This window comes from Condylura cristata, unplaced genomic scaffold, assembly GCF_000260355.1.
Source record: "Condylura cristata isolate star-nosed mole 26May11 unplaced genomic scaffold, ConCri1.0 scaffold00017, whole genome shotgun sequence".
Lineage (NCBI taxonomy): Eukaryota > Metazoa > Chordata > Mammalia > Eulipotyphla > Talpidae > Condylura > Condylura cristata.
In genome coordinates, this window is record NW_004567118.1 from 40035137 (window position 1) to 40049173 (window position 14037).

Below are 14037 nucleotides of genomic sequence, written 5' to 3' on the forward strand. Positions count from 1 at the left end.
CCGTGCCCCTCAGCCACAGCTCCCAGGCTGCACCTGTTTGGCAAGTGTGCTCAGGCCTGTGAAGCAGGATGTGGCATTGCAGGGTGGACATGGGTGTGGGGTCCAGAGCTCAGGCTTTGAATCTGGGCTCTGCCACTTAATGATGTTTGCCAATGGGACCCATGCATCTCCCCAGAACCTGTTTCCTCTTCTATAAAACAGTTTCCTAGCAGAAAGGATGTCAAGGAGGTGGCAACTACGGTGTTCCTGCTACCATACCTGGCACACAGAAGGCACAGAAACAGCAGCTGTAGGGTGGCTCCCTTGAGGACTTGGCAGTGTAGGGCCTGGGACCAAAGTTTGGGGCAGCAGCCCTGGCTTGACTGTCCATAAGTCAAGGGCTTGAGGCACAGAGTTCACGGATGGAAGCCAGCCGTTAAAGAAGTTCATTCACAAAAGGCAGAGCTGCCCTAGTGACCCCTCTCTTTTCTTTTTTTTTTTTTTTCATACAGAACTGGGGTACAGGCCAGCGATGCAGAGGGTGAGAGGATTCACCAGGGACAGAGTGGGGAGCAGAACAGGCAGATGGACGAAGTACACTGCTGAGGGGAGCAGCGGGCGGGTCAGGAGAGGTCTGCCGCGCCATGAGGTCACCTCCGGGGCAGGCGGGGATCGAACTCATACAGAAGTGGCTTAAGCTTCTTAGTGTAGCGCTTTAACCCGCTGAGCCACCAGGGAGGGCCCCTAATGACCCCTCTCTTATTGGACAAGGGGCCAGAGCTTCTCAAGGTCACGTGTGAGTTGAGGTCTGAGCTGGGTTGGATCTGCCCTCTGGTCCAATGCTGCAGAGACGCTGAGGCCAAGAGCTGCCCGGGGAGCCTTGAAGGAAGGAAGAAGTCACCCCAGTATGAAACTGAGGAATCCCCACAAGCCCCCACCATGGTTCCTTTATGACACACAGTCTAAATTGGAGCCCCACTTTAACCACATCTCATTTTTCTGGACCTTCTGTGACAAGGCCAGAGGCTGTCAATTCAACAGGCTCACTCGGCTAGGCTGAGGCTCTCAGGGGGTAGAGACTTGTGACAGGGGTCTCTGACATCCTTTCTGGTGTCCTAACAAAAGCACTCTGAAACCCACAATGCACTTCACAGTGACGCACGATCCCACACACACAGCTGGGAGCTGCCAGTATAGCCAAAGTCCTTTAAAGGTCCCTCGAGGCTGCCCTGAGGGTTCCCCTTTCTGCTAGTTCTCACCTCAGAAAGGGTCCCAGCATAGAAACCACCTCACACAGAGCAGTAGCCACTTCATCTGGCCAAAGACTTCATTTCCTCCTTGGCTTTGGCCTCTGAAATCTACCCTGACATCTCTTTCTTGTTCCTGCCTCTGTCTGGGTCTGTTTCTCTATCTTTCCACATCTTAATGAGTCTCTGGCTATGTCTTCCAAGGCCTCTCCAGTCTTGGACTAGGTGTCTATGTCTCTGTCTCACTGTCTTTTTTTCTGTTTCTATGACTTTTTTTTTTCTGTGGAACCATCAAAGACTAACAGAGTAGAAAGAGCCTTCATCAGGCCAAACCTATGATTGTGGGAATGAGGAAATCGGAGCCCAGCAAGGGGAAGCGGTGTGCATATAGACTGTATATTACTACGGCTTAAGCCTTTCTTGTTTTATCAAAGCTAGAGGCCTTTCTGCCACTTCATACCAATGCCAGCAGGAGGAGGGGTGGGAGACAGAAGGCAATGGTGATTCCAGAGGCAGGGTAGGGAGGAAGAGCTCTGGACCACTGAGCAATTGTTTGTTCACAAGGAGCATGTCACTTGCACCTCTGAGCCTCAGTTTCTTCTTTTGTGAAATGGGTATATTCAGAGCAACTACTGCACAAGTCTCTGATCAATTTCTTATAAGAGAAAGTCTACGGAAGTGCCTTGGAATAAGCTTATAAAGCATCAGCCAGGAGTGGAGGACAAGACAAGGACAAGAACTGATGAGTGGTGATAAAGACAGTCCCATGATGATAGCAATGGTGTGATGAAGGGGGTGGTGTGATGCTGGTAACTGTGATAGTGGGAATGGTGGTGACAATGATAAGGGTGATGAGAGTGACAGAGGTGGCAATGATGGTGACAACAGCGATGCTGGCAAAGGTTGTGATGATGATGACAATGGGGATGGTGTGATGACAGTGGTGACCATAGCCATGATGCGGTGGGAGTGATGATGGTGACAATGGTGATGCTGATGGTGCCTCTGCATTGCTGCTGATGGTGATGACGGTGCTAATGGTGATGATAGCAATCACAGTGACCATGCTCACATTAACAAACCATAATGCTCTGGATCCAGCCTTCTGAGACTAGGAGGCGAAACAGAGGGTATGTGATGGAGCCAGCAATGCCCCCTCCCCACCTCATACCCAGGGACTTCTATCCACCCCTTACCAGCCCAGACTGCCAATCCCACGTTCGCCTTCCATCGCCCCAAACCAGAGCAGGCCTGAGGCCCTCCGCCTTCCATCTCCTCCAGCCCCTCCCCGCAGGTAGCACGCCAGCCTGAGCCCATGCATCATCCTGCTCGCTGCCATCTCAGCTCCCCTTCCTTGGCCACCTCCCAGCCTGTTCTTTGCTCCGACTCCCTCCTACGCCCAGGCAAGGAGAGCAGTGAGCACACTCGCTGTAGCTATTTATACACAGGAACACCTCACGTTTGCCCTGCCTGGCCCCTGTCCATGGAGCACCACCCTGCAGTCGGCTCTCTAAGCCGCGAGGCAGGATGACAGACTCTGCAGCATGCTGCCCACCTCTCACTCTGCCTCAGCCCTGAAACAGGCCCGTGTGGGACGCTACTCATGAGGTGGCACCATGCACAGCTCTTTGCCTCAGTTCACCCCCCCATGGGATTGACTTCTTAGTCTTGGGAGACTATGAGAAGACATTCCTGCCTGGCATCGGTGAGGGTGAGTGGCCGCTGAACTCTGCTGCCACCCTGCAGGGGGCATGGTCACTGACAGATGCAGAAACACACTGGTTACCCTCACTACAGAAGTAGGCAGGCGCTGGCAGCCTCCCACCACCCTGGCCTCCCCAGGGTCACTCACAAACTCCCCGCATCTCCTCCCCCCGCTTTGGCTGTGCCTCTGACAAGCACGGCTCAGAAATCAATCATCCCAGCTGAGCCAGGCCGAGGCCCCTGACATTCCAATTAAACACTTCACTCTGACCTTGGTTGCATCATCTCGGCTTGGAATAACGTCATCTATCTTCCCCAGACGGCCGAAGCCAACTGGCCAGTCAGGAGAAACCAAAACCCACGTCCCCGAAGCCGGCCTCATCACCACAGGGACACATTTCAATCAAGAGGAACTGCAGTGTGCTCAGGAAGAAGAACCGTCAGCTTCCCAGGGGACGCGCATTCATCTTCGAGGGAGGAGAAAATAGTGTAGGTCCCCACCAAGTGGAGCCCTGTGTTCATGAGCTGGCCCTTCCCATAAGTCAGGCTGTCATTGTTTGGCCAGAACCCTGGACTCCCCGGGGAGTGCTCGGCTAAGGGAGGGGAACCAAGAGCAGGGTCTGGTGGAACTTGGCTGAGGACAGTGATGGCCCTGGTAGAAAACCCTTACCTGCTGGGCAGCTTTAGGGTCTCAGGAGACACTCTCCCATCTGAAAAGGGAGAAGCAGCTCCCACTCTGGGGGCTGATGGTACCAGACTGAGGGTGCACTGTCTTAGCTGAGAAAGTCCCAGACTGAGCGAGAGCCATTGTGAGGGAAAGGCTCCCAGACATAGCATTGTGGGAAGCCCAGCGTAAGCAAGTGAACACCCAGCTAGGGCTTCTCCCACTATCTAGCTTCAAGAGGAGACGCAGCCCTTTCCTGATGGGAGGGACCAAGCACCTGCCTTCGGAAACTCCATCCAACGGGAGAAGAGGGTCTCTGTCCCCTGTCGCATGGGGATCTTCCCCTGGGCATCACTCGCCCCTCCCATCCACCCCCTGAAGGGACATCTCTCCATTCAGGGCTTCCTAAAGAAATGCTTGTGACCCTTGCCTCAGGTAGGCCTGACTTGAATTCAGATTCCAGTTCCACATCTTCCGTCCTGTGTGTACCTGAACCAGTGACTCAGCCTCTCTGAGCCATACAAAGTGAGGCTGTGCCAGCAGAATGTCTGGCACACAGTTCAGGCCAAATCACAGAGAGATGGGAGGCCCTGCCAATGTGGGGAGACTGACCTTCTACAGAGGAAAGGGAACCCCAGTCCCACAGGGAAGTGGCCAAGCCAGCAGTGGAACCAGGAGGCCAGGAGTGGGGTTCCAACTTGCCACAGCCCTCCTGGGGCCACCTGAAGATAGAACAAAGTCAGAGGCCTAAGGAGCATACTGGAGATGACCCTGGGCCCCTTGAGAGGACAGGGGGACAGTACCCACCGCCAAAGCAACTCTAGCTTTAAAAATTACAATCGAATATCCCAGAAGCAACACAAGAGGTTCCTCGGATGCCCCACCTCCAAAGAACTGCTTCTCGGTTGGCACTGCTTCCTTTGGGGTTATTTTTAGCTTGTTTTCCCAGTAATGATTCTTTTGGGTGGATTTCAGGGTTGTAGCTGTGTGCTCTCTGGGAGACGGGAGCGGTATCCATACAAAAAAAAAAAAAAAGGTTGTTATTCATAGTAATACGACTGGATTTGTAAAGTTATTATTAAGCATTTGTCACCACAAAAGTCACTTTGATTTGGCTTTCCTTGTAGCTGTTCTCCCTGCCCAATTTTGCTCCCCTGCCTTATACAGGAAGCTTGGGGAATTTAGGGGACTGTCCAGAACACACAGGAAAAATTGAAGATCACTGTGCTTAGACGGTGAAGGGAGAAAGCAAAACCTTTGGGGTTTGCTTATCAGAGGACCAGGATGTGGATTGTAACAATAGCAAACACACCCAGAATATTTACTGTGAGCTGGTCACTACTCCAAAGGGCACAGCAACACTGGGAAATAGGTATTATCAATGCTTACATTTTACAGATGCTGAACTGGCACAGAGAGGTTAAGCAGGTTGCTCAAGGTCACACAGCTAGTAAATAGCAGAACTGGGATTGAGCCCAGGAAGTCTGGCTCCAGGAACCAGGCTCTGTGCCAGCCTCTACCCAGCAACTAGTGACTCTTGCAAGGAGGAGAGATAGGTGAGAGGTGGAACAAGGCTGCCTTCACTTAGTCTGAGCAGGGATGAAAATGTGCAAGTGGGGATAACACTGCAGTTACCCCGGATTCTGTAGGTGTCCCCTGCTGATGGAAGTCCTGAGGAGATCAGCTTCAGAGGACTGTTAGGCAGAGGTGATGAACACAAGCTAAGGGGGCACACAGACTGGGACGCCAGTCTCAGCTTCAAACTTCTTATTTCTGTAGTTGGGAGCACATACATGATGCTCTGAGCCTCGGTTCCCTTATCACTAAGTGGAGACAATATTTACATGCCAACTGGGATTACAGCGCAGATTTAAAGAGGGAATGAATAGGAAGTACTTGAATCAATGCAGGATACTCGAGTCCGCACTGTCATCTCTTCAGCCAGCCATCCATCCATTCATTCATTCATTCATTCAGTAACATTATTGGCACTTAATGCCCGTATGGAGCTTCAGTGTCATGGGACATCTAAAAGAGTAAGTGTAATCTTTGTCCTTAGGGATTCTAGAGGTAAGTAGGGGAAGCTAAGCGATCTGGTGAATTTTAAATTTGAAGTGAAAAGTAATTGAACTATCTGGAGTGATGAATAAGGCTCCATGAGGGTACCAGGAAGGAGAAACAAGTCTCCCGAGAGAGAATAGCCTGGCTGAAGGCACCAAGACAAAGCAGGACATAGCTGGCTAGGGGCATAGTGGCTGAAGGGGGTATGTGTGGCATGCAGGAACCCTGAACTGACTCTTAATTAGTGTCCAATTCTGAAGCGGGGGGTACTGGAGCTGATCTTGCAAGCAATAGGGAGCCATAGATGGTTTTATAGCAAGGGTGAGACGAAGGAAAGCTAAAAATCATATCTGAGAAGGGGGGTGGGAAATGGGAGCAAACATTCCCATCTTAAGAGAGCAGGAAGGAGAAACTGGGTTTTGATTCCAACTCTGAAAAGAGCTCTCTGTGGGGAATCAGGTAAATTGTCTCAGGCTCTGGGACTCAAACGTTAACACTTTAACACTTACGGATTTCCCAGATGGTCTCTAGCATGCTTAGCAGTCTGTGGGATGAGGGCTTCCCACTCCATAGTAGACCCCAGCTTGCTCCTGGATCCTGGCTCCCTTCTTGCACCTTCCCAGGCAGCCTCGCCTAGCATTCTCCTCTCCTCTCCGAGCAGGTGTACTGAGCACTGCCAGCCCCAGGAACCAGCAGAGCTGGCTCAACAACTCTGTGGGGTCCCAGGCACCAGTTCAGGAGGTTCTAAAAAGAAGTTAGGCCCTGAGTCTTCCTCTTCTATCTGCACCTTGGCAGCCAAGTTGCCTAATAAGTGAAACAAGAAAGATGTAATAACATTGAGAGTTTACTTCCATTCAGTTGTTGGGCTGGGTTGTTGGACTGTGGCAAACACAGAACACCCTCTCTCTCTCTTTCTTCCTCCCTCTCCTCCTCCTCCCTCCCTCCTTCCCTCCCTCCCTCCCTCTCTCTCCTCCTTCTTTTCCTCCTCCTCCCCCCAACTCTCTGCTTCACAGTGACCAGAGCTTTGTTCTGGAATTAAGTGAAGTGGGGGTAGGGAAAAAAGGACAGGAGAGCACAGCACAGCCAGCATGGCCTGAGTCCAAATCTTCCATTGGCTGGGTGCCCGGGGGTGGTCCTAGCTCAGCTTACTCTCCCAGTGTGCCAGAGAGGAAAGGAAAGGAGTCCACTGGAGTCAGGGCTTTGCAGAGTGGGGGGTGGGGGGATGGAGGGAGCACTCTGCCTGACAGGAGCTGGGGAGAAATGCTTTAAAGAAATGAAAGCAGATACACCCCATTAACAGATGAGATTCTGAGGGCACCTCATTTTGCAGTTGAGGTGTATGTGTGTGTGTGTGTGTGTGTGTGTGTAGCTGTACACATACTCACACACTGAAACAGTGTGTTATAAGCATCCCAGGGGCTTTCTAAGCATGCCATGTACATTTGGAGGTGTGTGTAAGTGGCCACACTAATTGTGGGTCACAGGCGAACACCTGTGTGCAGTCCTATGTTCTCTGGCCTCCCCACTCTCCCTTCCAGCTCAGCCCAGCTCTCCATGCTCCAGCCAGGCAGAAGCACTCAGTCTCCTGGTCATACTGTACCCCAGCCTCTTATAAAAAGCTGCTCACCTTTCCCACAGCCTTCTCCTCTCTCCCCTCCCCATGTTTCTGGCCTACACCACTTGTCTTTGCTTCTATGCAACTCTAAGCTCACCTCCTCTCGGAAACCCTCCCATCTCCTGTAAACCAGATCAAGGCCTGGAGTTAGGGTCCCCTCCTCCAGCCTCCAGAGCCCTGCGCTTCCCTCTGGTGCATTCTGCAATGTAATTTGTGTTTCTGTCCATTCTCCTCTCCCACAGGATGGCAGACACCACCTTATTCAACTAGCATAGCTCCAGACACAGGGTGGTTGAGGAACAATTTATTTATGAATAGCAACTCATTGGGCTCCCATCGGAGATCAGCCCCTAAGGGGTCTGATCCAGTGGGCACAACACAGACAGGACCTGCCATCCTGGGCCTCCTCTCTGTGGGAAGAGAGGCAGGCTTAGTTGTAGGAAACAGAGCTTAAAGGTGCACAAAACAGGGATGGGGCCTGGGCAGTGTCAGGGAAGGCTTCAGAGGGAAAGGATGGCTCAGAGTGAGACCACATGAGTGACTGAACACACAAATGCAGCTATTAGAACTGGAGCACAAGGTCTGAACTGAACCCACAGTCAAACAGAATCAGGGTTGAAACTCTGAAATCACGTCCCGAGAAACCTCATTCCCCATGTGAAAATGAAGTGGTTCCCAAGGCAAAGGTCACTAACATTAATTAGGAGATAGGACATGTTAACTGGCATTTTAAAGACTAGAAGGTTGGTGTGATGATCCACAATGAACAGATGAGGAAACTGAGGGTTAGGGAGTTGAGGTGGTTTAAGGTAAGCGTGCCGAATGGGTGATTGGGCCAGAGTGGCCAGAAGCCATATGTTGCATTTGCCCTGGATGGAATGTGTAAGACTACTGATCCAAGATAATTCTTAATAGCACCCCCTTTCCCTCTAAACAGTCCCCCTTTGGTTCACAAATTGCTTGGCCACCGTGGTACATTGAATTCGTTTCCCTTAAATTCATATGATGAAGTCCCAACCCCAAAGAATTCGAAATACCAATGTATTTATAAATAAGGCCTTGAAAAAGGTGGTTAAGTTAAAAGCAGTCCAATAGGGTAGAGCCCTAACCCAATCTACCAGATAACCCTCTGAGAGACACAGGATATCAGAAAACACCTCACAAAGAAAGACACAGCAAATGTCTTGCTGGCAAGGTAGCCTCAGAAGAAACCAGTTCTGCCAGCGCCTTGATCTTGGACTTCCAGCTTCCAGATCTTCGAGAAAATAATTTTGTGTTGCTGAAGCTCCCTTATCTATGATACTCAGTTTTGGCAGTGCTAGCAAGCAAGTACAGCCACTGTGGAAGACTGAAGCCCCAGGATCTGCCCGAAAAGCCACACACTGGCCACCAGGCACCATGTGCCACCACTGGTCACCGTAGGGTCACTGCCCAGCCTGGGTGCCAGCTGAGACCCTGACCAGCTACTGTTAGTTGTTGACATTCTTCAGCTTGAGGATCAGTCTGCAGGCGGAGGTAACATGGCCCAGCTACAGAGCAAAGGCAGAATCATGCTCACCGCGTATACTCCTAACTGTGTATTAAACTGGGTGTGTGTCTAACAGTTTGTGTGAGTCTGGGTGCAGAAGAATTGCTCAGTTAGGTGTTGCAGAGAGAACAGCATTCTCTGGTAGGGCCCTGGAGCACCGTGCAGGCCTCATTCACACCACTGTCTCCCCTGCCTGCCTGCAAGGGCCTGTTTTTGCCTGGTGCACCCACTGCCTGTAAAGTCTTAATAAAAGTGGGTTAAGATCTGAGTTTTGGAATCACAGTCACATACATCCGGTTTTGAGCGTGGGTCTGCTGTGTGACCCTAGGCCAGAAATTTACCTTCTCTGAATCTGTCTTCTCATCTGGGCAGTAGCAAGAATAATAGTATCTACTTAACAGGGTGGAAGCTCTAGGGGGGCCTCAGAAAGTGCATGCACAATGCCCAGCACAATGTGTGGCTCATAAAAAGCTCTTAATAGTGGGTGCTCAACATGGGTTTGCAGAATGAAGATCTTGACCATCTGGGTCTTGTCTCTGTCATTCAACTTAGGTGTACAAGTACCTCATACATGCTTCCTACATAATTGTAGTTCAAAAGAAAATGAAAATGTTCAATAAAATGACAGAATTAACACGTTTCACTTTTGTTCTGTAAAATGAACCGCTCTGTCTGTAAAATGAGCCCCTCTTCGCAGAGCCAGGCAAGGATTCTAAGGTGGCCCCAAGACCTTCTGCAATGGTGAGGGCCACTTCCTGGTGCCCACACTGGCCTGTCCTGTCATCTCCTACTGGCAGGCATCCTGAAAAACAAGGCAGATGTCCCTGGGCCCACTGTGATGGTAGGGTGGGGCCAGTTTCCATGGGGGTCTTTGACAGGCATCCATGCAGGACCTGGGGGGGTCTTAGACAGAGTCCACTGGAGGCCAGGCTGCCTGGCAGGAGGCTGAGGCTCTTCCAGTCGCCACCTAGGAGTTGGGGATTGAGAACCCCTCCAATCACTGCCAGTCTTCTACGTAGATGCGTGGACCCAAGAAGTTGGAAAAGCAGAAGGGAGATACCACTGCTTAGTTAACATTGTGCTACTTGGGGCAGAAAAATACACACCTGACAGGTACCTGCTCTAGCCTGGGATTGCTCTTCTGCCCTCCTCTGCCCAGATTCCAGTTGACATTGCCAGTCTCACTGAGGACAGAGCAGCCTACAGGTGTGGGAAGAAAGGTCAAGGGGAGTGGAAGTCCTTGTCCAGGTAAATGACATGTGGAATTAGAAGAGCTGGGGCAGCTGGCTGGGCCTCCCTCATGTCAGTTGCTTGCTTCCAGAGCCCTAGAACTGGCACAGCCAAGAGTGACAGATCCACAGGGCACTGGAGTTGGAGTCCCCCGGGCATTTAATCCCTGGGTAGACTATCAACAGTCCTGTGTTTCTCTCAAATAGGGAGAAGCTCCGCCATTTGCAGGATCAGAGGATGGTTAGCTCTGCTGACCTGACAGAAGGCTCCGGTCCATAAAGGGTAGGTCCATGTAGGAGGATCTGGAAAAAACTGGGACTGAAATTGCATTCTCTAAAGACAGCAGACTGCCCTCACCCCACCTACCTGACCCTGGGTTCAGTCTTCTCCATTGGATGAACAGAAATGTAAGCTGTCACATTAACTTATTACCAGTTTTGTGTCTGTCTTCTCTCTAGAATATAAGTGCCACAGAGACCAGCTAGGTGTGTCTTGCACACTCAGGTCTGCAATACTGGTATTGGTCACTATATTGTTGTGAAAAGGAGGCAGGAGGAGAAACTGAGTAGGTGAAGGGAGGCCCATTTCCTGTTACCTAAGACTATGGGGGACAGGTAGAGAGAAGAGCCAGAAGTCGGGCATGATTTCCAGAGAAGTTTGGGAGAAGAGGCTGGAATTGCTGAGCCTCAGACCCCATGTCAGCCACAGACATGAGTGGACAGGGGAGATGGGTTTACATCACTGGGCAGTGATATAAACAACGGTTCAGGAAAACAAACGTCTCTCCCTTCTGCATGTTCTCTTTACAAGGCCGGCGGTACCATTTGGGTGGGTGGGCAAGGTTGAAAGACCACCCTATTTCCTTCCTCCTCTTCCTAAAGCCCTTCTGTCTCAGAAGGTGGCTTCTTTTCACCTGTCTCCCACAGATAGAGCCTGATGCTGGTTTTCTTCTCCATGGATGGTTAATAAAACCTTGGGTGACACTAATTGCCATCAGGCATTCGGGACCCAATGAGAATCACCTTCCTTGAAGATTGCAGCACCTTGGATCCCCAGGGCCTTTGAAAGCCTGCTGGGTCTCTCCCCCAAACTGCACCTCCAGTTCCAAACAGATGGGGGATTGCTGAAAGGGTGAGAATATGCTTCCCAGGCCCCAGGAGAAGCTGAGGTAGCAACAGCTAGCCATGGGAAGGAGGGAGGCTTCCAGGAATGGTTCCAGTCTCTTTTCCAAAAAGAAATGTCACTTTTCTGAATGAGAAGGAAATTCACAGCGTCAAGAGGGCTAAGACCAAGGCAGGCAGAAGAAGACAGATAGAGCAGCCTGTCCCTGGCCTCCCTTGTGACCTACCTTGCCCACACTCAGTCTGGCTGAATGCTGAAGAACTGAAGAATGCGGGATGACCCTCCAGACCACAGCCCATTACTCCCATAGGAGCTATGTTCATAGGAGTGAAGTACCTACCCCTCAAGAGCAGAGGGGCATGAGTCCTGGGGGGATGGAGCTTTCTGGCCAAAGATGCCACAAATCATGGCCACTGATCCAATGTCTGGCTGAAGGTTGATGGATGACTTATCCAGGTATGCTCTGGGCTGTGCTCTCATGGAAAGGGCCTGCAGATGGGAAACCACCTGATTCCTCCCCTCTCCCCCCATCCCCAGTTAGCAGGTGCTTGGATGAGATACAAGAGGGGTATTTCCAAGCACCACTTTAGGACCCTAAAACATGTTTGCAAAACAACCTGTAGGAAAGGAGCAACATCCCCAGCAACAGCAAGGTTTTTTCCCCAGTTGCGCCAGGGACTTAGCCCAAAATAATCTGAGCCAGTGAGCTCTGGAAGGCCTGAGATGAGCAGTTTGGAAGCTCCCCTGATTCCCACCCAGTCGCCCCTAGAGCTCCATGCAGGTTCTGGGGGTGAGGGGAGGGTGCCCCCTACCCGTTCCTCTGCAAAGCAGCCGTAAAACACCTCGGCGGGGAATGTGTTTTCTTTGCAACGGAACTTCGGTGGCTGCGGTGGCGTCTAGCGGGGAGAAATGAAGCCGCCGCAGCCAGTCGGCCGGCCTCTCTCGGGCCCCTGCGCTGGCCTGCAATGGAGAGGGAAAATAAAACATAAAACGGGGCCGTGCGGAATCGCGAGGTCGGCTCTTGCCAGAGTCTCATTAAGGAACTGCGCGCGCCCCCAGGCTGAGAATGCGGAATGGACACGTGGACAAGGGAGGGGGCCAGGGATGCTGGGGGGTGGGGGTGGGGGTCTCCGTGGCGCGCGAGTCGTGGGCTGCGCGCTCCGAGGCCACGTGATCACAGGGAACCGCGAGGGGAGGGGAAGGGAGCGAGTGCGCCAGGCACGGCGCCCGCTGCTGCCGGGGTGGGCGCCGAATCCCGGACGGGGGAGGAGGGCGGGCGAGCGAGCGCGAGTGTGTGTGTCTCTCTCGAGTCATTTACGGCGGAGCAGCCGGCGCGAGCGCCGAGGAGGCGGCGGCGGCGGCGGCTGCTTCGTGCCACGGTGGCTCCCCCCACCTCCTATTCCTTTTTGCGCCTCGATTCTTCCTCTCCCCCCCACACACGTCCATGGGGTGCTGGCCCCCCCGCCGGCACCTCCTCTCGGTTGGACCCTGTAGGCACCAGCTGCCGCCTCTGTGGCCGCGGGCTGCGCGGGCGCCGGGTGCCCCGGCCCCTGGCGTGGCGCCCGCATCTCGCCGGCCGCAGCCCGGGCTTGGCGCGGCGCTCCGCTCGCCCAAACTGACTCCGGGAGAGCGAAAGCCTGTGTCCGCCCGCACCGAGACAACCAGCTAGCGGGCGTCCGGGGGCAGGGCGGGGGCGGCGGGGAGAAGGAGGCGCCGGAGACTCTGAACCCCGGAAAAGTTCAAGGTTTGTACAGGTCTCCTCCAAGGAAAATAAGAGGCTAGGCGGGGCAGCGCACCCCTCTCTGTGTTCAGACAGCGAGACCTGGGGCGAGAGCGGGGCCACCCAGGGCTGCCGCGGGCTGGTCGAATCCCTCTCCAGCCTATTACGCCGACGACCGAGAGGCTGGAGTCGATGCCTGGGGCAAGAAAGGCTCAGGTCTGACGCCTCAGCCGGCTTTCCGGCTCCCCCTTCTCCAAGCCCCATCTCCATGGGGCAGCGGGTTCTGGCCCAGACACCCCTGCCCCAGCCGCGGGGCCGGTGCCCGGGCTGGCTGCACTGAGCCGGCCTGTGTGGCGCCCAGGCCCGGGTCGAGACTGGGGAGAGCTCTGGAGCTGCGAAGCGTGAGCTGCGAGGGGATAAGCTGCTGGCCGCCAGCCTCGAGTATTCCGTCCCAGTGTCGCCTAGGGTGGTGGCGACCCGCTTCGCCGGTCTCAACACTGCACGGAAACTTTTCCTTTTCCAGATGGATTAAAGTTGCCTGGATTTTCTTCTCTTTCTTTGCGAAAGAAATCGTTCGTTTGCACCTAGCCTGGGATTTTTCTGCTGGAGCTGCTGCAGGGTGCTTGGAGGAAGGAAGCCACGCTGTCCACGTAGGGTTACTACCGAAACCGAAGAAATTGGAGCTTGCTTTGGAAGTCGACCACCTCGAGCGAGTTCAGATTCAAGACGGGCCGCGGGGCCGGGAGATCGAGCACTTGGCCCTAGGCAGCCCGGGAGACGTCCGTGGCCTCCGGGACCACACGTGCGGCTCCCCCCTCGCTGCACAGATCCTGCAGGGGGCACCAGCCAGGGGAGGTGGAGGCTCCTCCCGCCCAGTACTGCGCCCCCACCAGCTTCCAGGGTGTAGCCGGCCGCGCCCGGGACGCCCCCTCCCCTCAAAGTGTCCCCGAATTGCACTTCCTGGCCCCCAAAGCCTCAATAGAGACGGCTAGACCCCACGGCTACCCTGAATTGAATGTGACAAAGCCCAGCCTGGGGCTTAGTCGTCGACGTCTGTTGCCCCTTCGGCCCCCTCCCATTCCTGCTTCGGCCATGGCCCCAGGGATGTCGGGCCGCGGCGGCGCCGCCCTGCTCTGCTTCTCGGCGTTGCTAGCCCACGGTAAGTGT

The 14037-nt window shown here is 53.5% G+C and overlaps 1 protein-coding gene across 1 annotated transcript in view; it reads left to right on the plus strand.

Annotated features, from left to right (window-relative positions):
• The first annotated feature begins 13956 nt into the window (after positions 1 to 13956).
• Positions 13957 to 14037, plus strand: part of TMEM132E (transmembrane protein 132E) — a 55170-nt gene continuing 55089 nt past the window's right edge. Inside the window, exon 1 of the mRNA XM_012726411.1 lies at positions 13957 to 14029. Coding sequence (XP_012581865.1) covers positions 13963 to 14029 — 67 coding nt within the window. The 5' untranslated portion in view covers positions 13957 to 13962. The remainder of the gene's footprint in view (positions 14030 to 14037) is intronic.